This window comes from Dreissena polymorpha, chromosome 12, assembly GCF_020536995.1.
Source record: "Dreissena polymorpha isolate Duluth1 chromosome 12, UMN_Dpol_1.0, whole genome shotgun sequence".
NCBI classification, from domain to species: domain Eukaryota; kingdom Metazoa; phylum Mollusca; class Bivalvia; order Myida; family Dreissenidae; genus Dreissena; species Dreissena polymorpha.
In genome coordinates, this window is record NC_068366.1 from 40,266,836 (window position 1) to 40,294,025 (window position 27,190).

The 27,190-nt window shown below is 35.7% G+C and overlaps 1 protein-coding gene and 2 long non-coding RNA genes across 7 annotated transcripts in view; 2 read left to right on the plus strand and 1 right to left on the minus strand.

Moving 5' to 3' along the window:
* LOC127853028 (uncharacterized) overlaps positions 1-27,190 on the plus strand; it is a 387,010-nt gene that overhangs the window by 5,536 nt on the left and 354,284 nt on the right. Inside the window, exons 7-16 of one of the 3 annotated variants that reach the window (XM_052387154.1) lie at positions 322-657; positions 2,983-3,126; positions 17,877-17,981; positions 18,808-19,197; positions 23,211-23,416; positions 23,608-23,736; positions 24,217-24,335; positions 24,768-25,325; positions 25,436-25,566; positions 25,860-25,976. In XM_052387154.1, coding sequence (XP_052243114.1) covers positions 322-657; positions 2,983-3,126; positions 17,877-17,981; positions 18,808-19,197; positions 23,211-23,416; positions 23,608-23,736; positions 24,217-24,335; positions 24,768-25,325; positions 25,436-25,566; positions 25,860-25,976 — 2,235 coding nt within the window. Of the gene's footprint in view, positions 1-300; positions 658-2,982; positions 3,127-17,876; positions 17,982-18,807; positions 19,198-23,210; positions 23,417-23,607; positions 23,737-24,216; positions 24,336-24,767; positions 25,326-25,435; positions 25,567-25,859; positions 25,977-27,190 lie in introns of all 3 variants that reach the window. The other 2 variants (XM_052387153.1, XM_052387155.1) reach the window with 2 other exon arrangements.
* Positions 5,802-9,171, plus strand: LOC127853044 (uncharacterized). Its single transcript, XR_008036409.1, has 2 exons — positions 5,802-6,418; positions 8,137-9,171. It is a non-coding gene; the product is annotated as an uncharacterized LOC127853044 (long non-coding RNA).
* LOC127853043 (uncharacterized) lies at positions 10,321-16,520 on the minus strand. 3 transcript variants are annotated; one of them, XR_008036408.1, is made up of 4 exons: positions 16,100-16,520; positions 15,274-15,385; positions 12,534-12,614; positions 10,321-10,972 (listed from the first exon to the last, which is right to left on the minus strand). It is a non-coding gene; the product is annotated as an uncharacterized LOC127853043 (long non-coding RNA). The 3 variants fall into 3 exon arrangements; XR_008036407.1 differs by having other exon boundaries at positions 15,973-16,520; XR_008036406.1 differs by lacking the exon at positions 16,100-16,520 and having other exon boundaries at positions 15,274-15,642.

The window sequence follows — 27,190 nt, forward strand, 5'->3', positions numbered from 1 at the left end:
AGCCAAATGACTCACGCGGCTTCTATTATTATTTTTAACATATTCCGCTTACCGCCATCAGTTTAATATTAACTTAATATATATGTTGATAGGATATATACATGTGTCGTTTGAGATCATCACTCAAGTTCTTCAAATACAATGTGTTTTTGCCTGCTTTAAAAACAACGGGCGACTGAAGATATATATTGATAACACAGCCGTTAAATCTGAGTAACTCGCAGTCTGTTCATTGGAATGTTTGCTTGTTTGTTTTAATACTAGCCCGCGCATGACTGGTTGATGCATGTTTGCTTGTAGATTTCTCAGTTTGACCCTCAGGTGCCTGACGAGCCTGCGCCAGCCAGCGTGCTACCCCCTTCCCCCACTGCCACGGTATCGGTAGCCCCTCACATGCAGGCCCAATCCACTAGCATAGCTCCACCCCCTTCATTGGAACAAACTCCTGAAAAACGAATTGTCCTGACCTCCGAGGGCGTTTCATCAGCGACTGTTGAGACTGCGCCAAAGGTTTTGGCTCCCCCTTCTCTAGGACGGACCGTCACCTTGGTAAGCCCGCCCAGAGTTGTTGCCCCGCCCAAAAAGTCGGAAGCTTCGCCCCCTGTGACCACACCCTTGACAACAGGGGAGGAAACTCCTGTGAAGCCGCCTACCCCGGTATGACAAGTTGTGACTGACTGAAATATCTGTATATAATGGTAAAAACGATAACGTTTGCATACCTAGGATAGTGATTACAAAGTTTTTTTTGGTTATAATATTCCAAAATATCTTACTGAAATATCTACATACGAGCCTTGCGCTGGGCAAACTGTGCTTAATGCATGTGCATTAATACTGTCAGCTTTGATGGTTTTTTTTTTTAGAAAGGGAGTCACTTATTAGCAAAAATCTAGTAAAGGCGGAAATTGTCGTCCCTGACTATGCAGGCTTATCTGGGACGACACTTTACACAAATGCATAAAACCGAGTGTCCCCAAAACGTGTCTCATATTATGGTAAAAACTTTTACATTCGCATACCAAGGATTGTGATTTAAAAGTTTATATTTGTTTATAATTTTCAAAAGATTTTTAGCTGTGCTTAAATTATAGGTTGAATGTGTTATGAATTACAGAGAATATAATGTTGCTTGCTAAGCTTGAACAAGGTAGTCAGATTTGTTTTGCATGATATTAGAAATGTTGAAGTGATGAGTTATTGAAATTTGATTTGTGTGTCTTTGAAGTGTTCTTACAATGTTAAGCATGGGGTGGTAATTCAGAGCTCAGTGAAAGGGGGAATAAAACGTGGATATATATATATATATATATATATATATATATATATATATATATATATATATATATATATATATATATATATATATACATATATATATCCTGAAGTGTTAACCCTTTCCCACTCAGAGGCAAAGTGAAAATTGCTATGTGCAAACAGCATGAAACCAGAACAGCCTGTTAGTAACTCGCAGTCTGTTCAGGTTTTATGCTGTTTGCTGCTCATCAGTATCTAAGGGTTAGAAATGAAGCCTTAAAATTTGGATCTTGTAAGAAAGGTATTAAATTAAATTAAATTGACAAGGGACTACAAACGTGTCAAAATACGTATCTAAGTGGTAGAGGGTTAAATTAATGTCCTGAACATTGACTGAAAATGTTACAATCAATATAAAAAATAAAATTTTCAATTTCTCATCAGATTCATGCAGTTCGCTTGAACATTTTCCCTATATTAAATAATAAAAAAATCACATATCGAGTATAGTTTAAAAACTATTAAACCTTTCGTTGAAATGTTAACAATGACATGAATATCGTGCGTCAGCATCAGTCATGCTCGAGTATTGTGACTTAAAGGCTTATATACGAAGGGCCTTTGGTAAAAGAAACTCTTTAGGGAGTAAGAAAATTCAAATGAAATTCTTTCAGTATCTAGGTATTTTGTGTCTCATGCGCATGGAAAGGTCTTGTCCAGATTCACATGCATACCAAATATGAAAGCAATTTCTGAAAGGACGCAGTAGTTATGAGCCTTTTTCGAATCGCGGTCACAGATTTCGAAACCTTAAAGCTAACCACAAGTTCAGGGTCAAGGTCACAGGGGTCAAAACTTTTTATGCGCTGGGAAAGGTCTTGTCCAGATACACATGCATACCATATATATATATATATGAAAGCAATATCTGAAGGGATACATTAGTTATGAGCCTTTTTCGAAACGCGGTCGCAGGAAAATATCTGAACCGGCCCCACCCCAAACCCCATAACTTTTGACCCAGGGCTCAGATCAAAATTCCATATAGTTCACTGTCGCATATATGCTCATAGCTACCATGTGTGTAAGTTTCAATGTTCTATTGCTAATAGTGTAGTAGTAGCAGGTGGCCAGGACGGACGGAGTACGGAGATAACCACAATATCCCCACTTTTTTCCGAAAAGCGTGGGGATAATTGAGTACCATTTTTACTAAATTCAGTTTTTAAGACTTCATTTACAACCCTTTTTTACTGATGTGCAGCAAACAGCATAAAACCTGAACAGACTGCGAGTTATTCTCAGGCTGTTCTGGTTTTATGCTGGTTGCAAAGCCATTTTCACTTAGCTTCTTACGGGGGAAAGGGTTATTTGAATTGTTATTGATTCAGTTTCCTAGTTTCATATTTTGTTTGCAATCAGGCATTCTGCCTTTGGTTAAGAACACGTATACAAAAAAATAAGTCCACGACAGGGAATTACATAATATAACTTATTTAAAGATAAACAAATATGATTATCAAGAAGCATTTGCATAAAAGCATTTAATATGTAAGACTGTTTAGTACATTTATGTGTGTAAACATGCAATTATACAGCAGCTAAACGCTTTACTTTCTCAAATCTAAGTTTCAATGCTACTACAAAAGTTATTTGCGATAGTTTATAGCTTAAGAACATTTGTGCAAGACATCATCAGTAGTATTATTCACCACATAATTCCAGATCTGTGATGGTTTTGACCTGGCCAGTCTGGATGAGCCGTCACCAGACACGCCCAGTTCACCCCTGGGCTACATCCCACAGATTGGGCGCGCTCCTGACCCCAGTATTGATAAAGAGGGCGCTGAACATCTGCTGATGATGAAGGTGAGGTTGTGTGGCCGTTGATTTGCCTTTTTAGCGTGCAAATTTACCTTTGCAGTCAACATATGTTGTTATCCCCCTCTGAAAGCGAAGGGATATAGTTTTGGCATTGTCCGTCCGTCGGTCACAAACTTTTCAGGGCTATAGCTCAGAAACTTTTTAAGATTTTAACAGGAAATGTCAATGTGCACAAGAACCATAACCCTACGATTTCTTAAATAAGAGTTATGTGACTTTTTGTGTTTGTATGATGTAACTTTACCGGGCTAAATCTCAGATATAATACAAGACTTCAACATGAAACTTCATCGGTGAATAGAAACTGCACCCATCAAAAAATCAAATTTATTCAGCGATGAATATCAATTCAACAAGTTTTCTTGTGTACAAATGCACAGATTAAAGCCACGGTAGATTTACGGTTGGTGGTGTGTTTGTTTTTCAGCCGTTTTTTTTGTTTTGCTTGTTGTTGTTGTTTCTATATGCTGCGGGCTTTACCATGCATGTATGTTTAGTTGCCTAGGCTGGTTGGTTTGTTTGTTGTCGTGTGCATAGTTATACTAATGCAGAATTATTAAATGTCTGTGTTTGCCACAGTAGCTGCTACTAGTCCATCACAGACATTTGTCAATCGTTTTTTGCAAGACATTTATATTTATAATTTCCTTGTGTTTATGTTTGTCCCAAAAACAATTTGATTGTGGTGTACAAAATGGCTTTGGGGATGGTTTATAGTTGTATGACAACTATACAATTGAAATTCATTTCTCATATCAATATTGATTGGCATTTGTTTTAGAATGCATTGAGACGTGTAAGTTTATTCATATAACGTTAATATGTTAGATACGCATATTCTCTATACAATACCTAACTTTTGACTTGATACCTTTTGAGTATATGAAATGTAAATTCATTAAAACATAAACTAACAGATAAATCTTTCTGTAAATGTATAACTTCCACAACATGTATTAAATAATATTTACATTATTATTATTTTAATGATTTTAATGATAATATTATTAAACTTCTCAGTTGATCAGTCTAAATACTAAAATTCTGACATCAACAAAGTCTGGGACCGAAAAACAAACTGACTATTTCACCACGACAACAGCGAAGTCATATGCATGGGCCATGAAGAAAAACAGCTTCAATCGTTGCATAATTAAAGAGAAAACATGCTTAGCTTCATTAAAATGTCATCAAAAGAGATGCCTATACAGTTTGTAGACATTGTTTAACTAAAATAATTAATGCACGTAAGTATAGTAACAGACTTCACAAGTGTCTAGTTAATATGTCTGAGCATCACGTTTCATTGTAGTGCATTTTGTAAAATGAAATATAGACTCCAATAGTAGTGTTCACTAACCCCCTCTACGGGAAAGAGAACTCTTGCAAGAAACTCGCCAGTGGGCGAAGGAAGAGTTAGCCAGACGGGTAGGTAGATTACCTCCCCTGAAAATACTATATGATCTCAATAGATTGTCTGCCCTGGGTAGGTAGATTGTCTCCCTTGAACACAATAATATCTATATAGCTATCTGACTTAAAGCTAGATTAGCTCCACTGACAATATTCTTTGCTAATAATAGTGTTTTTTACTTGTTTATTTATATTATCTGCAAATCAAATTCTTTATTTTGTCAATAGTTATTAGACTTGTGAGTTGTGAACATACTCTTGTAGCTATCTTACATGTAGGTAGATTATCACTGTACTCCCTTGAAAATTGATTATCTCACTTCACAATACTACCTTGCAAATTGATTGTCTCTTTTACAAATACACCCACTATTTGAATAACAATGTTTAGCCTGAACATGATTATTGTTTCCTTGAAAATGAATTTCACATTTTACAAAGTTTTACCTTTACGTTTTGCATGATATTTTATGATGTGTTTGTATAACACATGTATTGCACAAATGTTTCACCATAGTCTGCACTACTCGGGTGTTGTGAAATGGTTGCACTTAGTTGTATTGAAAATGAGTCAAACTTTAATTGCCTTCATCTTTCCCGCTCATAAGCAAAGTGAAAATGACCATGCGCAAACAGCATAAAACCAGAACAGCCTGCGAGTAACTGGCAGTCTGTTCGGGGTTTATGCTGTTTGCTTCTTATCAATATCTAAGAGTTGGAAATGAAGACTTTAAAACTTTAACCTAGTAAGAAAGGTCTTTAATTACATTTAGCATTCACGGGGACTACACATGCGTCAAAATGCGTATCTAAATGTTAAAGGGTTAACCAGGTGTTAACAGCCTATTTTTTGTGTGAAAATATTGAGGGCAGTTCTTCCGAATGAACACGTGAATGTTCATACTGCAATATGGTAAACTTCATTGTATATAACATAAGCCCCTGCTTACGTACTGTTGTGTTTTTATTTATCACATCTTACATGTGCACAAAGAAAAGGTAGGTTGAATATAGCGCGCAAATTATTCCTTTTTCACTCAGAGGCAAAGTGAAAATGGCAATATGCAAACAGCATAAAGCCAGAACAGCCTGCGAGTAACTCGCACCCTGTTCAGGTTTATACTGTTTGCTGCTGATCAGTATATAAGGGTTGGGAATGAAGCCTTTAAAAATTGAATATTGTAAGGAAGATCTTAGATTAAATTTTACTTTCTAATGGACTACAAAAATGTCAAAATACTATGGAAAGCCAAAGGGGACCCCCGCTAAAATACATATACTTATATAGTAAATATCGGGATTTTCATTTTCCGCGGAACTTTCACTTTCCGCGAAAAACCAAGGCCAGCATAGCCATAAAATACTGCATACAAATCGAAATCTAAAAAGCGCGGAACTTTCATATATTTTCCGTCGGAACAATTATCTTTCAACCCTGTAGAGAATGCGGGCTCAAATAATCGCGCGGAACCTTAATATTATCTACTCTGTACAAATAGTAGTGTATAAAATCGCGCGGACCTAATCCACAAAGCGCGGAACACAAATATCTTCCGCGAAAATTAAGCATTGAATTACTGTACAAATCTCGGGTTGCTATGTAAATTGCGGGTTGCTAATGTAAAATCGCGCGGAAGATTCATTACTCCGCGCGATTTTCAATAGCATTGAATTACTGCACGAAATTCGGGTTGCTATGTGGTTACGCGATAAAATTTGATTGGTTCCGACACCTAGAAAGAACCAATCAAAACTCGCGTCTTATCCAGCATTCATGCAGTCATCATGATGACGGTTGTTTCACATTAACACAAAACCTTTTAAGGGCGAAAGAGTGATCAATTTTGATGACATTAGCGATGAGGTTAGTATTTAACATACATGATTTATGAATTTTAATGCAATTAAAACAGCTCAAGAGTATCGAGTGTTGTTTTCACGGTTTGTTTATATGCAAACGTCTCTGTTAAAACATAAACACCCGCAAAACACGTCATAATCATATGTCGTCAAATAATGAAATATAGTGTTTGTGTGTAAGAAACATCTTCCCTTAAGCTCAGTTAGTAGAGAGCCAAGTTATTGTTATGGCAGTCGTATGCTCTAGTCCAGCACCGTATACATCTTCAATTAAAAAGAACAAGAACAAGGCTTTACAGGCAATTCATCCCAAAGGCAACTCGTACCTTGGTCAACTCGTACCCATTTTTAGCTCGGCGTTTTCGGAGAAAACCCGAGGTATTGTCATAGCCAGCTCGTCGTCCGCCGTAGGCGTCGTGCTAAAACCTTAGCATTGGCTCTAAAATCAAAGTGCTCCACCTACAACTTTGAAATTTCATATGTAGATGCACCTTGATGAGTTCTACACGCCACACCCATTTTTGGGTCACTAGGTCAAAGTCACTGTGACCTCTAATATAAAACTTTAACATAGGCTCTAAAATCAAAGTGCTTCCACCTACAACTTTGAAACTTCATATGTAGATGCACCTTGATGAGTTCTACACGCCACACCCATTTTTGGGTCATTAGGTCAAAGGCCAAGGTCACTGTGACCTCTACTATAAAACTTTAACATTGGCTCTAAAATAAAGTGCTTCCACCTACAACTTTGAAACTTCATATGTAGATGCATGTTGATTTGTTCTACACGCCACACCCATATTGGGGTCACTAGGTCAAGGTCATTGTGACCTCTAAAAAAAAATAATCTGACAAGCACCTGTAGCAGAGCGTGGCACCCGTTATGCGGTGCTCTTGTTGTCAACTCGTACCTCATTCAAACTATTCAACTTGTTTCATTTGTCTTATTTTGTCACAATTGTAAAATTCTTGAAAGACATCAACCACAAGTGTCAATTTTCATCAACACTTTCGCTGCTTATACATATCTGCAACAGACAACTTGCGTGAGCAATGCTTAGATAATTTAAGTGGAAACATCAAGAGGAAAATAAAAATTGTCTCTATGAGTTTGACTTATAAGCTAACCATCCTACACCTTTTTCTGTATATCGGGTACGGGTTTAGTTTGGGTAGGTACAAGTTGACTAAAAAACAGGTACGAGTTGACCACAATGGGTAGGTGTTTACCACGGAACAATTTGACCGGCATGCAGAACAAGATTATTGATTATTATATTTAACTGTCACACAAATCTGAAAGATAACACAATGTATTACAAACACAATGACTGTCAAGACATTCTAAACTCTTACAGTTAACATATAACAGGTGTACACATCTGATATACTGACCAAATTAAATAACTCAAGATTCACACCAGATACGACACAGTTTCAAAACTCGACATTTTGTCTGCATGCCACGCCAATTTAGTCCAAAAAATTTGATTTAACCAGTGAATTCTGAGCTATATATCTTAAAGCAGAATGCACATTATGTCTAAAAAGTGTTTTTCGGCTAATTTCTGGTATGAACTATCTTCACACATAGCATCTGGTAAACCTTCAGATAGCAATAGCAGAATGCTAATAATGAGTATAATGTTCTGTATTGTGGAAGAAATACATGTAGTAAAATAATATGATAGTATGAAACATGGTTTTTGTATTTTATAGCTGTAGCAGTGTTCCCAACTTGAACATCATCTTCTGTGTACATATCTGAGGCAGAGCCAGCTTGCCCATCTGACCTCTGTTGTGGACAACCGAGTAAGAGCCAGCTTGCATGTCATCTGTTGTGGACATCCGTGTTAGAGCCAGCTTGCACGTCCTCTATTGTGGACATCAGTGTTAGTGCTAGCTTGCATGTCATCTGTTGTGAACATCCGTGTAAGAGCCAGCTTGCACGTCATCTCTTTTGGACATCAGTGTTAGAGCCAGCTTACACATCCTCTGTTGTGGACATCCGTGTAAGTGCTAGCTTGCACGTAATCTGTTGTGGACATCTGTGTTAGAGCCAGCTTGCACGTCATATGTTTAGGACATCAGTCAGAGATAGCTTGCATGTTATATACTTGTGGACATTAGTCAGAGCCAGCAAGGACAATCTCTGTTGTGGATATCTGTCTTAGAGCTTGCACGTCATCGGTTGTTCACATCCTTGTAATAACCAGCTTGCACATCAACTGATGTGGAAATCTGTGTCAGAGCCAGCTTGCACATCATCCGTTGTGGACATCTCTTTATGATTCTACTCTTTGCTTAGATTGACACTGTGACTTTAGTGTAATATGTTACAACCTTAAGCTATTCCTATTGTTGAATAAAAATATTGTGTCATTAAAATATATTTTGTTGGATAATTTGTATGTTGAATTGTATTGTTTGGTCATTGCAAAGTATCAAGTTATTTTAAGACAAGAAAAAGCTCATCTTTCATCATGTATTTATATTAAAATTCTTGAATGTTAGTGAAGGTACAGTTTATATAATTAAAAGCAATTTTAATATGATTGCTTGTGTTTTATTGCACAGTGAATACCATCTTGTCTTTATGCTGACATATAGAACGGAAAAATAGTAAACTGTCGTTTTTATATGCAATGGGATTGTATATGAAGACTTGCATGTTCAGATGAAAAAATTGCCATAATTTTTCTCTTTATATTTTATTCCTGCTAAATGGTTGATGCAATAAAGTTAAGTCTTTAATGACTTGTGTTTCTTGTAATATTATTTGTAAGCAAATTTGGCTGTAGTATTAGATGCATGCTGTACAAGATACTGTAGATCAACATTATATTGTTTGAGTATGAATAGATAATTCAAGGTGCACAGCCATTAATTTTGCCCTCCACCATCTCCGATTTTGGTTAGACAGTTGCAAGTTACTTGCATTAGTATGAAGTCTTAAAATAACTTAAGTATAATTGCTGTTGTGTTATTATTAACCTTTTCCTGCTCTGAAGAAATTTTAAATTTTCTACATGCAAACATCATAAAACCAGAACAGCCTGCAAGTAACTCACAATCTGTTCAGGTTTTATGCTGTTTGCTGCTCATCAGTATCCATGGGTTGGAAACAAAGCCTTTAAAACTTTAATATAGTAAGAAAGGTCTTAAATTAAATTTATTCTCGAATGTGTCTTAGTGCGTTTTTGAGTGGTACAGGGTTAAATGTCTCATTTTGTTTTTGATTATCTTTGGTTTATTGAACATATATGAGCCTTGCTCTGTGAAAAAGGGGTTTAATGCATGTGCGTTTAGTATCCTCCCTGATTAGCCTGTGCGATCTGCCCAGGCTAATCTGGAGTGCACATGCATTAAACCCCTTTTTCACAGAGCGAGGCTCATATGTATTAGACAGTGCATTCAAATAATACAATTTAAATCTGAATCTTTTATTTAGTTGCAATACTTTAAAGCTTACTATGTTTGCAGTTTTAGTGAAAACACAAACTTTTAATCAAAGAAGCATATAATGTGTATTACTCATTTAATCAACTTCCACTTTATTCCATACACGTGTTCGACTCTGTGACATTATGTTCTGTCAAAGCTTTTTATTGCAAATTTATTAAACATAAATTGGTAACCTTGGGTATCCAAAAGGAATCCAAATTTTACTAGCCATAGACTTTCCAAAATGCAATTGTTTCTGAGACGTATTTTTCTCTAGAAGGTGGCAAAACTCCTAAGCAATTCCTTTTTGGGCTAATGGTAGGGCTTATGCGTGTAACACCCATTGACAAATTATTAAATATACATTGAAAGGTCATTGTTCACAAAACAGATCATGATATAACATGATGCAGCATTTTGTACTATATCAAATTAAATGTTGCTGAAAACAGTAGAATATTCAAATTATGGACATTTTATTCTGTTAATAATGCTATCTTTCTAACATTACAAATCAATAAAGCATGCTTAACAATAGCAGAACTCTTTTGACTTTTAATTATCTTTTCCAGTCTTTAAATCTTTACAAAATTCATTGTCCCACTAACACCATCCTATAAAACAGGTTATGGCTTCCAATTGTTAATCAACTATAAAGCATGAACAAAGGCACAAATATCGCAGTATCTTTTGCAAATGATACAAATGTCCATGGCCTCGATACTGAACAAAAAGCAAGATTTCTTGTCAGGCGGTAAGCTGAATCCTCGAGAACATTCGAAAAATGTCCATTTAATGCGCCACTGGGCCGTTCCTATTTAAATGGGCATCATGCACAGAACTTGGCCATCCAGGTCATATGTCCAAACATTTCAAGTTACTGTCACAGACTGCTTGAAGAACTAAACTGCTGATAAACAAGGACCTATGCTCAGATGTTGAAGCAGGACATGCACTGTGGGTTCCATCAACAGTCCAATCATTCTACATCATTCATGAAATCCATAGGCAATGATCTTCAGCTCATGACGAGATTCTGGAAATCTGAAGTACTGCTCCATCATTGCTGACAAGACTCTACATGTTGAAATGACTGTGTAATGTTGAGTCCCTGAAATACAAAAGTAAAATTCATGCTAGAGTTTAGCCATATTAATTATGCTTGATTGCATTGAAAGCTTTATGCTTATTAAGACATTCTAGAGTCCGTTTTCTGGGAGTAATCAGTACTTTGTATATATGAAGATAAAGAGACCGCTAATAAACAGGGTTGAACCCAAAATGTTCCCATCACTAGGTGAACACCATATCCACTACGCCAGCCTGACAAAGTAAATGAAGTGAAGCTTCTAAGTTATGTCTCATTTGATTGTTAACAAGAGCACCGCCCTGCAGGTTCAGACCTCTCATCTATTTTTTTTAAAGTTGAAGGGACCTATCTCAATACTTCAATCACAAAGGAGGGAGAGGTGGGGTGGAGAAGGGTGTATAGTGTGGTGGTGTGGTCATTTATTACACTATCTTCCAAAAATGAAAAAATGATAAAAATAAATATTTGTGTTTTTTAGCCATGTTTAAAAAAAATGGGCAGGGGGTATAGTGTGAGGGTGTGGTCATTTATTAGATGATCTTTCAAAATGAAAAAAAAAGTACTTTTTTCTTTTCTTGGGGGGGGGGGGGCGTGGGGGATGGTTTGGGTGGAGTCTATTGTGGTATGTCAGATGAGAGTTGCTTTGTAACGCTTGTAAAGAAGTTATGGAAATTTTAGCAAAATTTAATAATTTCACCTTGAGAGTCATGGTCATTCAAAGGTCAAGGTTAAATTCAACTTGCCAGCTACAGTAACTTATGATAGCATGACAGTATTTGAAGTTTGAAAGCAATAGCCTTGATACTTGAGAAGTAAAGTAGATCAAAACACAAAATTTAACCATATATTCAAAGTTACTAAGTAAGAAAAGGACCATAATTCTGTCAAAATGACAACCAGAGTTATTCAACTTGTCCTGTACTGTCCCCTTATGATAATTTGCGAGTGTCCCAGTATGAAAGCAATATCTATGATACTTTAGGAGTAAAGTGGACCAAAACACAAAACTTAACAAAATTTTCAATTTTCTAAGAATAAAAAGGGCACATAATACTTTCAAAATGCCAGTCAGAGTTACATAACTTTGTCTGCACAGTCCCTTTATGATAGTAAGTGTTGCAAGTATGAAAGCAATAGCTTTGATACTGTAGGAATAAAGTGGACCTAAACACAAAACTTAACCAAATTTTCAATTTTCTAAGTATAAGAAGGGCACATAATTCTGTCAAAATGCACGCCAGAGTTATCTAACTTTGCCTGCCCAGTCCCCTCATGGTAGTAAGTAAATAAGTTTTATACTTGATACTTTATGAGAAAAGTGGACCTTAACACAAAACTTAACCGGACGCCGACACCGACGCAGACGCCGACGCCAAGATGATGACAATATCTCTTTTTTTTTCAAAAAAAAAAGATGAGCTTATAAATAAAATGTAACATATTGCAAACTTGATTACACGATTTTTCATAAATACTCTTTCAGCTTTTTATTTATATATGAAGGCTAGGGTCACTTTCTGCGAGCCTTACAAAAAAACTAACTATATTTGCAATTGTCAAGACTCCTTCACATACAATTTACCTTTGCTTATTCCAATATCCTTTTGCCAACCAACATTGTGCGGTCACGTACCATACATGGTTCCACAGTTGTACAGAATTCCTACAAAATAAATGAAGTATACATTTACAATTCAAATTTCTTTTCAAAGAATGTGTAGGTAACTAAATTCCCTATACATTACTTTAATGTCATAAAATAAATTTCAAACAAGGGCTGTTTGTAAAACATGCATGCCCCCCATATGGATTGTCAATTGTTGTGGCAGCCATTGTGTGAATACGTTTTTTGGCACTGTGACCTTGACCTTTGACCTAGTGACCTGAAAGTCAATAGGGGTCATCTGCGAGTCATTATCTATGTACCTATGAAGTTTCATGATCCTAGGCATAAGTTCTTGAGTTATCATCCGGAAACCATTTTACTATTTTGGGTCACCGTGACCTTGACCTTCGACTTAGTGACCTCAAAATCAATAGGGGTCATCTGCGAGTCATGATCAATGTACCTATGAAGTTTCATGATCCTAGGCATAAGCGTTCTTGAGTTATCATCGGGAAACCATTTTACTATTTAGGGTCACTGTGACCTTGACCTAGTGACCTGAAAATCAATAGGGGTCATCTTCGAGTCATGATCAATGTACCTATGAAGTTTCATGATCCTAGGCAAAATCGTTCTTGGGTTATCATCCGGAAACCATCTGGTGGACAGACATATGGACATTCGGACCGACATGTGCAAAACAATAAACCTGCTCTTCTTCGGAGGGGGGCATAAATATTTAACAGATATTTAACAAAAATTAACTTGATTCATCAAATTAATCAGTATCGAATAATAGACCAGTTTCACAATATGAACACCGATACTATTTTTAGATATCAATCATATCACCTGACGCGTTGAATTGCAGAACAAGGCTGAACGTGGAACTGCATTTTCTTTTGCTATGCAAATTGCGTTGAATATCAAGATTATAATGCGCACTTGACACTGGTTACAATTAAGTCAAACATATGAATACAGACAACCATCACATGTCATGCTGTGTTAAGTAAAAAAATTGATAAGTAATTCAAATATAAAAGTTATAACACCTAAATAATGATTCAAGGACATAAGTTATGTACTATTAGTGTATATTAATGAATTATATTTAATCTTTATATATAACAATAGATGTGTTCATCAGAAACACAATGCCCACTACTGCGCCGCTTTTAATTATACATATATTTTTTTAACCTTTGACCTTGAAGGACGACCTTGACCTTGAACTTCCACCACTCAAAATGTGCAGCTTCATGAGATACACATGCATGCCAAATATCAAGTTGCTATCTTCAATGTTGCAAAAGTAATGGCCAACGTTAATTTTTTTCGGACAGACATCCTGACTGACTGACGGACAGTTCAACTGCTATATGCCACCCTTCCAGGGGCATACAATTTCCAGTTACCCATAAGCATCAGAGTAAATGTGGTCTGAAGACTAAACATCGATTATTGCACAAATCGAAGTCATAAATTAGCAGTATACAATACTAAGTATTGTAAGACTACAATTTTCAAAGGTAGGATGTGTACAATTTCATGAATTATAGAACGTGTAAGAGTTGAATCAAGCATCAGACAAAGTCCTATCAAATAGAAGAAAATGACACAAATGTTTAGCATGAAATTTTTGAAATATTAAAAATATATAGGTATAAAGCACTTTATAATTATGATAAAACTGGCTAATATGTATACAGTATTTAGTTTCTGACAATCTTTTTGGACAGATGACTTTCAATGTTGACAATATCTTTTATGTTCAGTAAAAGCAACAATTGAGTATTTGGCGTTAAATTATTCCAAGAAACGGCTACGCAATGCTACAACCATGAGACGCCATGGTCACATGGAGGTGTCATTAATTGTGTTAAATGACCAGATGACCAGATATCTACAAAATGTGGTTTATGACATCACGTTGTTATTTAGTATTTGTCTGCACAGTATCTGATCATAAAGAGGTTATGGGTTTGTGCTGAATACACTTATACAGGGGAATTTAAACGCAAGATCTATCAATAAATAAAATAATTGATTAATCGCCCAAATAATGCGCAAACAAAGAGTGTCAGATAATCCAATAAGTTTAAGACTGTCAATTTACACACACTAAGAATTGAAAGCCATACTTGGAGTGTCAGAGTTTGTGCAAAAAAAAAGAATACAAACAAGAATACAAACAAGTACTTTAATCAAGAAAATGTATTTCATATATTGGCACTTAAAATGGAAAGTATATATTAAGTAATTAATGGCTATTTCTGACGAAGTCAACTTGTGTTGGCAATATCATTAAGTAGATCTAGCTGAATGATCAAAAGCAGAGCGATATTGCGATGCACTATTAGAAATCTCTACACGTTCAGCCTCATTCTGGAATTCTGCAATCATTTGACTACCTGCTATATTGGCTTATTGTGAAAAGGGTCTATTCACTTATAAATACTTTAAAGAAGTAGATTTTCCATCACTCTACAGCTGTTGGGCTTTCTTAAAGGAAGTTTGGGAGTAAAATAAATCTACTCCAAGTTTTATCACAAAAAACTTCCAACAAGTGGAGAATTAGCCGCATTTAGTGGATGATTTAGAAACATGATTAATTTAAATTAGATCTACATGTAATAGCTATTGAAAAGTTAAGTTATCCAGTTATTCTTGCTGCAATGTGGATAAGAATAATACAAACCAATAGCTGACAAACCTGATATCAGTGATATGTTGACCTTTGAAGTCGAAATTGAGACCTGAAATCTGTCTGTATAGAGAGGCACAATTTGTTTGGCATATCTTCAACCATTACTGGCAACACACACCTACAAAATTTATATATAAATTATATTAAAACATAAATTTATTAATAATTTTATTTATTAATTTATGACGAAATGTTTAAATCTAGGTCAGCTATAACGAAACTAAAAACGGATTAAAAACAATACCTTATTTTAATTAATAGGTTGAAAACAAAAATAAATGTATTAATATATTGACGTTCAACTGAACGAATACAAGACACAAGTACATTACATTACAATAAGTTATTATTTCAGTCGCATTCGGAGAAAACTGGGCTTAGTGCATGTTCGTAAAGTGTCATCCCAGATTAGCGTAAGCCTGTGCAGTCCGCACAGGCTAATCAGGGACGACACTTTCCGCATAAACTTCATTTTCGGTAAGGAGGGACTTCCTTGAAATTAAAAATACCATAAAAGCGGAAAGTGTAATCCCTGATTAGCATGTGCGGACTGCACAGTCTAATCTGCGATGACACTTTACGCACATGCATTAAGCCCAGTTTTCTCAGAACGCGGCTCATTTAATTAACAATTGTCAACATTATGCATATTATCGGATAGTTTTACACAATATTAAAAAAGTACAAATACAACCCTGGTAATACATGTAAATGATCGTATGCAATACAGTTATTGATCCCAATCTGATCTATTTCCGAATTATCTGCGAATCCATCGAGTAGAAACAATAACCATGCAATTCGCTCCGCCATCTTGAAACGTTATACTTACTGAACGCACTGATTGTGTTGCATTTGTTACAAAGTATCTGATTGGTTATTTCTAAGTATCGGATCCAATCAAATTTTTCGGGTAACTAGGGATTCTAACACCTAACAACCCGAGATTTGTACAGTAATTCAATGCTTAATTTTCGCGGACGATATTTGTGTTCCGCGCTTTTTGGATCTGGTATTTACTGGATTTTCTCTCTTTAATAGACTTCTTAAAATAGCATTCTACAATCTCCGCGCGATTTTAAACACTACTATTTGTACAGAGTAGATAAATAACGTTCCGCGCGATTAATTGAGCCCGCTTTTTCTACAGGGTTGAAAAATAATTGCTCCGACGGAAAATATATGAAAGTTCCGCGCTTTTTAGATTTCGATTTGTATGTAGTGTTTTATGGCCATGCTGGCATTGGTTTTTCGCGGAAAGTAAAAGTTCCGCGAAAAATGACAATCCCGATATTTACTATATAAGTATATGTATTTTAGCGGGGGTCCCCTTTGGCTTTCCATAAAATACGTATCTAAGTTGTAAAGGGTTAAATGTTATTTTCGCTAATAACATTCACTAGTTAAAAATAACAGTTAATGTTGGTGATCAACACTGCAAGAACTTATTCAGAAAATGACATTGTATTGCAGTCTTGCTACTAAAGGTAGCGCACCTCTAATGGGCACATATCCAAATATAATCTAATTAATTATTTTCTTAATCAGCATCATTTCACTGAACTACATGCAAATTTGTAGGTAGGCTTTCCATGCTTTTTAAAAAAACATACCGTTTTTTTCAAAACCATCCCTACGCTCAGCTTTTGTACAGTTTATTTTCACTCCTGGGGTATATAAAAGTTCCATAATTCATTCAAATTTCCAAATATGGACATGCTGTTGGTGTGTATAGATGCAGTAAAGGTGTTTAATATTTAAACAAGATGAAATAAGTATTCTTTTACAGACATTTATTTTTTTACAAATTTTTATCTATGAAAGAGCGCCATGAAATGTAAGTGATTTCAGCCAAGTAAAAATTTAGACAGATTTACCGTTTACTTTTTGAAATAAAAATAAAAATGCAACATGCATCATTCGTATTTTCAGCAGTTAATCACCCAATTTAGCCATAACGTTGTTTTAATTTTAAAAATTGAAGGATGTGCATAAAAATTTCAACATATTAAACAAAAAACATAGCATATATGCTATATTAAATCAAACTACGCTAGAAAAGAAATAAAACGTGTCGCAAAAAGTATGCGATGTCGGCAGGATTCGAACCTGCGCGTGAAGATCCCAAAATATTTGTAGTCCATCGCCTTAACCACTCACCAGGCCACGACAACTTCACATTGTGCTAGCTTAAATTAGATATCAATAAGTAAACAGGTAAAAGGCTCGCCAATCTTTGAAGAAATCGCGAAATCGTATTTTTTCAGATAATATTTGGATCAAAGTCAATATTTATTGTGAACATAATGTATTCTAAAGGAATAACGTAAACATATAACAAAATTCGAACTATGAAAAAAATAAAATTCATCTCTCGGAAATAACCGATCATTGAAGATCGGCAATGATCGTAAAATAAATCGCGGGAAATCATTAGAGGTGCGCTACCTTAATTGCAATGAAACAATACTGATACTGTATGTCTCTTCAGGCATGAAACATTTAATTGTCCAGACCATTTATCCTGCAAGATAAAAATTACATTCAAAATGACTTTCCACAAATGAAATAAATATCCTGGATAAATTGTTTTGCTCTTAATGTTATAGGAGAAGCTGCGTCAAGAACGTGAGGATGCCTCGAAAATGGAGGAACAGACAAAAATCTTCAATCAAGAACATGATCAAATCAAAGGTTCAGAGACAAATAAACAAGTAAGTCTTTGCTTGGACTGGTTTGTTAAATAGTATTTAGCAACAGAATGAACCAATCAAAGGCACAGGAACAAATAAAGAAGTAAGTGTTGTCTTGGTTTAGTTTGTGAAAAGTGTTTAGCTACAAAAAGAAACAATCAGAGGCTTCGAAACAAATGAACAAGTAAGTATTGTCTTTGGTTGGTTTGTGAAATAGTATTAAGCAGCAAATCGAACCAATCAAAGGACCAGAAAAAAATTATCAAGTAAGTATTGTCTTTAGCTGGTTTGTGAAATAGTATTAAGCAACAAAATTAACCAATCAAAGAAATAAATGAGCAAGTAAGGGGGGTTTCTTAGCTCATTTTGAAGAGGCCCTTTTCCTATTGATTTTGGGAAAAATATCACTTTAGGAAGTAAACAAGCTGGTGTAAATGTTGATTTTGGAAAGCTATACATGATTTTAAAAGAATGTTTCACAGGTATCAAGCATTTTATCGGCCTCCATTATTTTACATATGGTACCCCTGATATTGTGAGGCTGCAGGTATCTCCATATTTAGGCGCTCTCAATTTTGCATGTTTAAATGTTGTAATACAATTCTGCATGTCAAAAGCTATTTGCTTCAGAGACATTTTCAACACATATTTGTATGTTTCTATGGTGCTAACATTGATATTACTTTTCTTGGTTCAGAATTTGCATTGGATTGTGAGAACTCAGTTATGTTCGTTCCTTTATTTTGCTATCTAATATTATTTACAAACTTGTTTTGCCATTGAAATGTGTGCTTGTTTGTTTTAATACTAACCGTCGCATGACTGGTTGATGCATGTTTGTTTGTAGATTTCTCAGTTTGACCCCCATGTACCTGACGAGCCTGCGCCAGCCAGTGTGCTACCCCCACCCCCCGCTGCCACGGTATCGGTAGCCCCTCCCATGCAGGCCCAATCCACTAGCATAGCTCCACCCCCTTCATTGGAACAAACTCCGGAAAAACGAATTGCCCTGACTTCCGAGATCGTTTCATCAGCGACTGTTGAGACTGCCCCAACGGTTTTGGCTCCGCCTTCTCTAGAACGGACCGTCACCTTGGTAACTCCGCCAATTTTAGCCCAAACACCGGGTAGTGTTACCCCTCGGACGAACATTAACGACATTCTGAAACAAGCAAGAGTGCATTCTGCAAATTTAGTCGAAGAGGAAAAAGTGGAGAAACCTACGCCTCCTCCACCGGTATTATGGGGCTTAAGAAAAATGGGTTCGTAAATCCAGTGTGGGGCTTAATGCATGTTCGATAAGTATCATCCCAGATAAGCTTATGCAGTCCGCAAAATCTTATCAGGGATGACACGTTTGACCTGGAGTGGAATTTCCTTTAGACGGGTTTTTGAACAAAAAATCCTATGAAAGTGGAAAGTGTCGTCCCTGATTAGCCTGTGCGGACTGTACAGGCTTTTCTTGGACAACACTTTATGTATATGCATTATGCCCCATTTTCCCAGAGCGAGGCTCATTTGCATTTAAACATGTTATGTTTCATTCATCACTGGTGAGGATGCATATTTTTAGTATTTTACCAACTTAGGAGTATTATTCCTTTCCCACATAAGAAGCAAATTGAAAATGGCTTTTGCTTTTGCAACCAGCGTAAAACCAGAACAGCCTGCGAGTAGCTCACAGTCTGTTCATGTTTTATGCTGTGTGCTGCTCATCAGTAACTAAGGGTTGGAAATGAAGCCTTTAATACTTGAATCTAGTAAGAAAGGTCTTAAATCAAATTGAACTTTCTAAGGGACTATGAATACGTCAAAATACGTAACCAAGTGGTAAAGGTTTTTCAACTTAAGGGCCAGTCAGAATTATTTTATGTTCCCTGGTAGAAAGGGATCTTATGAATATAGGGACTAATTAAATTGTGTTTGTTTTTAAGTTTTATATAAAAAAGGCATCTAATAAAGAAGCAGGTAGACCTTAATAGTACTAATTTTAGAAATAGAAATGTGCAAAATTACTGGTGGATTTAGCCTAGGTCTATAATATATGGCTATTGGCGAATAGTGACAAAATATGTATGATCTGGTGCAGTTTTTGAACTCTGTACTGATATGATATTTCCATCAGACTGGCGAGTGTAAGGCTACTTTGTCATTGGGATGTATGGTTTGGAACACATTTTTGCCTGTTTTATTTACAATAATCCTCATTTTCAGTAGGTCTCCTCGTGTAAGACAGAAAGCTTTATATTAATTAGCTCACCTTAAAAACAACGTTCTCATGGTGAGCTTTTGTGATCACCTTTTCTCCGTCGTGCGTCGTCCGTCGTGCGTCGTCAACATTTTGCTTTGTTAACAATCTAGACGCCATATGTATTGTCTGATCTTCATGAAATTTGGTCAGAAGATTTGTCCCAATGATATCTTGGTCGAGTTTGAAACTGGGTCACGTGAGGTAAAAACTAGGTCACTAGGTCAAATTAAAGAAGAAGCTTGTTAACACTCTAGAAGCCATATTTATTTTCTATTTTTCATGAAACTTTGTCAAAACATTTGTCTTAATAATATCTTAGCTGAGTTCGAAAATGGTACCGGTCAGTTGAAAAACATGGCCGCCGGGGTTGAGGCGTCATGGCTACTGGCTATAGTAAAACCTTATTAACACTCTAGAAGTCTTATTTTTAGTCCAATCTTCATGAAACTTGGTCAGAACATTTGTTCTTATGATATCTCGGATGAGTTATTCAATGGTTCCCGTATGTTGAAAAACATGGCCAGCAGGGGCGGGGCAGTTAAGCTTATATGGCTATATTAAAACGTTGTAAACACACTAGGAGTCACATCTATAGTCCAATCTTCATGAAACTTGTCAGAACATTTGTTATTATGATAGCTAGGCTGAGTTTGAAATGGTTCCTATCCGTTGAAAAAACATGGCCGCCAGGGGGCGGGGCAGTTTTCCTTATACGGCTTAAGTACAACCTTGTTAACACTCTAGAAGTCACATTTATGGTCCAATCTTCATGAAACTTTGTCATACCATTTTTCACAATGATAGCTAAGTTGAGTTTGAAAATGATTTCGGTCCGTTGAACACATGGCCGCAAGGGGGCAAGGCAGTTGTCCTAATATGGCTATAGTAAAACCTTGTTAACATTCTAGGAGTCTCATTTATAGTCAAATCTTCATGAAACTTGGTCCGAACATTTGTTCTTATGATTGATAGGCTAAGTTTAAAAATAGTTTTGGTCCGTTGAAAAACATTGCCCCCAGGGTGCGGGGCAGTTTCCCCTTATATGGCTATGGTAAAACCTTGTTAACACTCTAGATGTCACATTTATAGACCAAACTTCATGTAACTTGGTCAAAACATTTGTTTTTATGATAGCTCAGCTGAGTTTTAAAATGGTTAAAGTTAGTTGAAAAACATTGCCAACCGGTGGCAAGGCAGTATTTTCTTATATGGCTATATTAAAACCATGTTACAACTCTAGATGTAATGAGGTTGTTGGTGCACAATTATGATGATGATGATGATGATGATGATGATGATGATGATGATGATGATGATGATGATGATGATGATAATGATGATGAACATGAACATGATGATGATGATGATGATGATGATGATGATGATGATGATGATGATGATGATGATGATGATGATGATGATGGTGATGGTGATGATGATGATGACGATGATGATGATTGGAATTATCATTGCAAGGTGAGTCTGAAAATTGTTCTGGTAGTTTACAAAAACTTTGTCCAAAATGTGAACGATTGGGTTAGAAAAAACAACAACAATTAATCACATTTTAGAAGCACAAACACTGTTTGGTTAAATAGTTGCTTTGACAGTTGTTTTTGCAAAAATAATATATTTATGCTACAGATTTGTTGTGCATTTAAATTCCAAAATAGTTTGACAGTTGTTTGGATATGATACATTTTCGAATGTTTTGTGTGTGTTTTCTTCTATATTTTAACTATGAGAAAGATTAAGTGTCAGATGTTTGGAACTTAAAAAGAAGATCAATGTCGATTTTCTAGTTGATATTCTCATACTCATCTACTTCCTTATAATATACTTTGATATATGATAACAATTCAACATATTGTATTTAATTATGCAAAAACTATTATATGAACACTCAATTTATTAAACAAATACATTTGTTTTCTGTATCTCAGGCTGTTCTTGCAAAAACAAGATGCTGAGATGCTTATATAATGATCTCAAAGCTTCACTACAATTTGTGAAAAGAATGAACTTTCATTTTCTTTTGCTGATGTGCTCATTATTTAATTACTGTCCTCGTATCACATTTATCCAAAATAAACATTTGTTGCAATGGGAAGCAAATTTCTATTGTATAAAGCATAAACAAACACACAAAAACCTCCTTATAACGCACATATATATATATATATATATATATATATATATATATATATATATATATATATATATATATATATATATATATATAAATATATATATATCGGCAAAAACAACAAACCCTTTCTTTTCACAAAACAACGTTAACAACCATTTCTTTACATTACTTCTACTGAGGTGAGCGACCCAGGGCCACCATGATCATCTTGTTTTTTGTAGTGAACACTTGTTTATTTATAACACAAACCGTCTTCTATTACCATATTATTCAAGCACAGTTGGAACACATTGCTGTTAGTTTGCTAAGCTCTCTGCAACACCTGCTCATGGTGAGCGTTTTTGATAACCGTCGTCCAAAGTTCGTTGTACATTATACACACACTTGAGGCCACATTTATCTCCCAAGTTTCATAGAACTTGATTCCTGTTTTGTCTACAGTGTTACCTCGGCCGAGTTTGAAACTGGCTCATGCGCTATTCAAAACTATGTTACTAGGCTACAACGGTGTGGACAGTTATCGTCTCATTTATGTTTCTAATCTGCATAACAACATATGTTCTTATGATATCTCAGCCGAGTTCAAAAATTGTTTCGGTTAAGAAGCAAAGTAAGAATAAACATTGATTTACACACATCGGAAAGGCTGCTTGAAATACTTATGTTAATTCGGTTCTCAGGTGAGCGAATAAGGATCTTGTATCCTCTTGTTATCAAGTCTAATACGTTCTCAAATAAAAGCATATGTATATTTAGGTTATCAATAACCACTATTTACTTAAATTCGCGCGGTTAAGATATTCGCATAAACATGTATAATCTATAATTTACACGACATTGTTATACACAGAGTTCAACGTTAGTCAGAGAAGACACTCCAAGAAACGTCTTAACCAATCCTCAATATACGACAAAGGATGATGACTCCCGACCAATTGTATATCCAACCGAGGTAGATATACCGTGTTTTTTGTCCGAGAAGGATTTTGGTGCCTCTGCGACAAGCAAAAGTCAGCTATCCACAGGCGCGGACTTCAGTCGTTATTTTAGAAGTTGGTGAGTTAAACCTAATTGCTGTCTTCTATGCTTTACATGTATAATATACGTGTCTTTTATTGGTTATAAATGTGTTATACCTAAGTTTTGCGAATATAATTATTTTATTTTAAACGCTGAGAAAGAGAGTGTTATTTGTGAGCATAAAAGAACGGACACTTGTAATGAACAATGATACGTCGTTATTTCAGGAACTCTGATATAACTGGAACCACCGCTAAAGAAACCAAAATAGCAGTTATAGACAACACAAGCAACACGAGATTTGGGACATCTAGCTTCATAAACGCCACCCATGAAGTTAGCATAGGGAACTCATGGTAAGCGCCCTTTAATGTCATTTGATGCTCAATGAAACCAAAACCATAAGGATAAGACATAGTCCGCAGAAGAATGAAATAAATCCAAATAGTCCAAATATTACTAAATGTGTAATAATCAAAATGCATCAATTCATGCATATTCAAATCAATAACAAATCAATAAATCAACAACTAATTGTATCTATTTATGTATTTTCGATACAATTTGCGATACAATTTACGCAACTATGTTTTACGGCAGTTCCATTAACTTGAAAGCAGTACATAACTTGAAAGCAGTACATTTGAACAACGCAAAATACGATAGGTTAGTTGAGAAACATACGACACATGTGGACACAATTGTATGCAATAATAACTTCAAGGCTTTAAGGGTTTTATTTAGACTTCATTCATAACAGTCGTTTTAAAAACAATGGAATGCATATAAAAGCAAATACGTATTGTTGTTTTCATTAAAATGTGTGTTTTTGGTAGTTTTTCAGACAATCGCTCAAGTACTCAGCTGTCAAACGTTCACCACGTAATGTCCCCCAGCGGAGAAATACCTGGACGACCGGAAGTCGTAGAATTGAATACATTAACTCAAGAATTAGGTATGTCCTGCCGATTGGTTTTATTGCTGTTTAAGGCCAAATAATAACACGCTTGTTTAAACGTATATCTTCTGTAATAGGGAATGTTACTTGCAACATTTCTTACTTTATATACAAAGTTTTGGTAATATTATCGATGGTAGTAAAAATACCGAAAATAAACAAAACCCGAGATTACGAGAAAAGTTTTGGGTCTTAACGAAAATTGATTATCGGTTGTGTTAATGTAAAGAAACAGCTTTTTACGCCTTATTATGTGTTGCTGTTTGTATGGATTTGATCACGTATAAATAAAAGAAGTTGTTAAACCTATCTTAATTTATTTATTTTTTAATTCAAATCCGTTCATTTTTGTTCTTCATATTTACGATAGTGTGTGCTTATTTAACGGTTTTGAACAGATATATGTAATTAATGTCGGCATTGTTTTAGATGCTCAGACAAGCCATTTTGACAAGTACAAGATTGATGTTGCCGGCCTTCCTGCTTATACATACAGTCGAACTTCAATTCAAGATATTGAACGGAAATGCAGAAAACATTTAACAAAAACAAGATTCAGTGAACGTGACAGAGAAGCATTCCTGTCTAAAGATGTTTATCTGTTTACAACTGTGAGACAATACAACAAGTTTCAGTTTGCCACTTCAATGGATTGTCGCATTGAAATGAAAGATATTGCGAACACAATTAACTGTACATATGCGCCGTGCGTGTTTGTTATTGAATATAAGCAGCTCCGTACCATTGCCTATATTTTCGAAGAACTTCAGGAAAAGGGATTGGAATTTTGCGTCTTAATACTGGGTCATAAATCTTGTATTAACGATATGCAATCTTTACACCAGCGGCTTGTCGCATTCACTTCGGAAAGTGATATGCAAGACGCTGTAGATGATCTTCTTGAAAGGTTTTCATTTTCGGTATTAAGAAAATTGATGGAGCAAATTGGGAAAGATACTAACATTGGCCCGAATGAATGCAAGACAGGTAGTTTTTAATGGATTTGTTTACATTTTGGTATACATCTGAACGTTGATGGACATATTTAAATATATGACAGTTATATATCGCTGATATATTTATTCCATATAATGTAGGTGATAGTAATGAGACGTTGCAAGAAATCTATCAACAAATACGAGCGGCGTACAACAACAGTGAGGTACCTGAAGATGAGCGACCATTGATTCCAAAAAACGAGTTCAATTACCCCTCAAACGTAAATGAAGTAAGTATACAACGTATGCATAATACATATACAAAGTTGATATGTCGGGTTTATAACGTTTGTTGATGTACATATACACTGAACAAAGTCCAGAAAAACGAGCATGTTTATCGGTGTAACATTTGACAACCTTTCCTATCGATTCCAAATAAGAAAACGCATTTGTTTAGGTTCCGGTTGTCAAGCTAAATGACTCACGTGACTTCTTTTTTTTAACATAAACCAATTACCGCCATCAGTTTAATAATTACTAAATATAAATGTTGATCGGATATGTACATGTGTCCTTGTAGATCAGCGCTAGAGTTCTTCAAATACAAGGTGTTTTTGCCTGTTTTAAAAACAACGGGCGACTGAAGATATATATTGATAACACAGCTGTAAAATCTGAAAGTGAGTGTACAAATGAGGTTATACATATTCTTGCTGTTTGTGGATTCGAAAAATACTCGGTCTTTGTCGGTAGTTTGGAGTGTTATTGGCAAGCCGGTGATGCCATTTCGAATTCTCAGATTGAGGCTACGTTAGGAGGATTTGCTAATAAGTGCAACGGTTTATCATCACCTAATAAACTCTATCAACAAGAAAGTCAGGTCCATGCAGAAGAGCCCATACTTGTAGCTCTAATATCTCGCCATGTAGCTACACATTTACAGTCTGGTGATCTCAAAGTGTCCGACAAGATCCTGGGACATATTGAATATATACATGATTTGGATTGGCTCGATATCGTTCCAGTTGTTGTCGCTAAGGAATTGCAAAACGAATGCGAAACACGGTTTCGAACGGAAGATGGTATTTTGAAACATGCAGAGCTAAGCGGGTTTACATTAGAACATCGATCCCCAGTTCACATTTGGGGAGCAAAATCGGCACCTGGTTTGGGATTTCTATCAGAATGTGACCCAAGTGAATCAAATAATTACATGTTTTTTACTAGTCGATCTGATGAACATGTTTTCTGCGTCCCCGGCGACAGCGGTTCTATTGTTTGTAGCAGGGACAGAAAAGGCCGATTGTTTGCATTAGCAATCCTTATTGGTAAATTTAACCCATCGAAAATAATAGAGCAGTCGCAGCAAAATGAAAACTATGCCAACAAATACGACGACATATCAGCAGATGAGCAAAAACAAGAGTCCAACGAGCATGCACAAAACAAAAATGAGGAAACTACTTGCATGGGAGACGAGACAGCACACGGAACAGACAATCGCACGTTAATAACCGAAACATTGATATATAGCAGAGAAGGTCTACAACTAGAACCAATATTTGTTGCGCTTAATCTCTTAAACGCATTTAAAGGGTTGTCTGAGAAATACAAGTGTCAATTCAGACTCTGTAGAGAAAAGAATGAAGTGAAAGTTTAAACATATTTAACTTATTACGTCTAACCCGACGCACAAATCATACAAATATGTTCAATTTTCGGGGAAATGTGACCAAACATCTTCAATAAGACCTACATACACTTGAAGACTTTTCTAACGCAACACTTTTCAAACTTGACTATCTGAATAATAAGTTAAGATTATGATTTAAAAAAAATATGTGATCATTTGACTAAATTCTGAGCAAGCTGACGATTAAATCATCCATCCGTCAACCCACCTAGATTGAT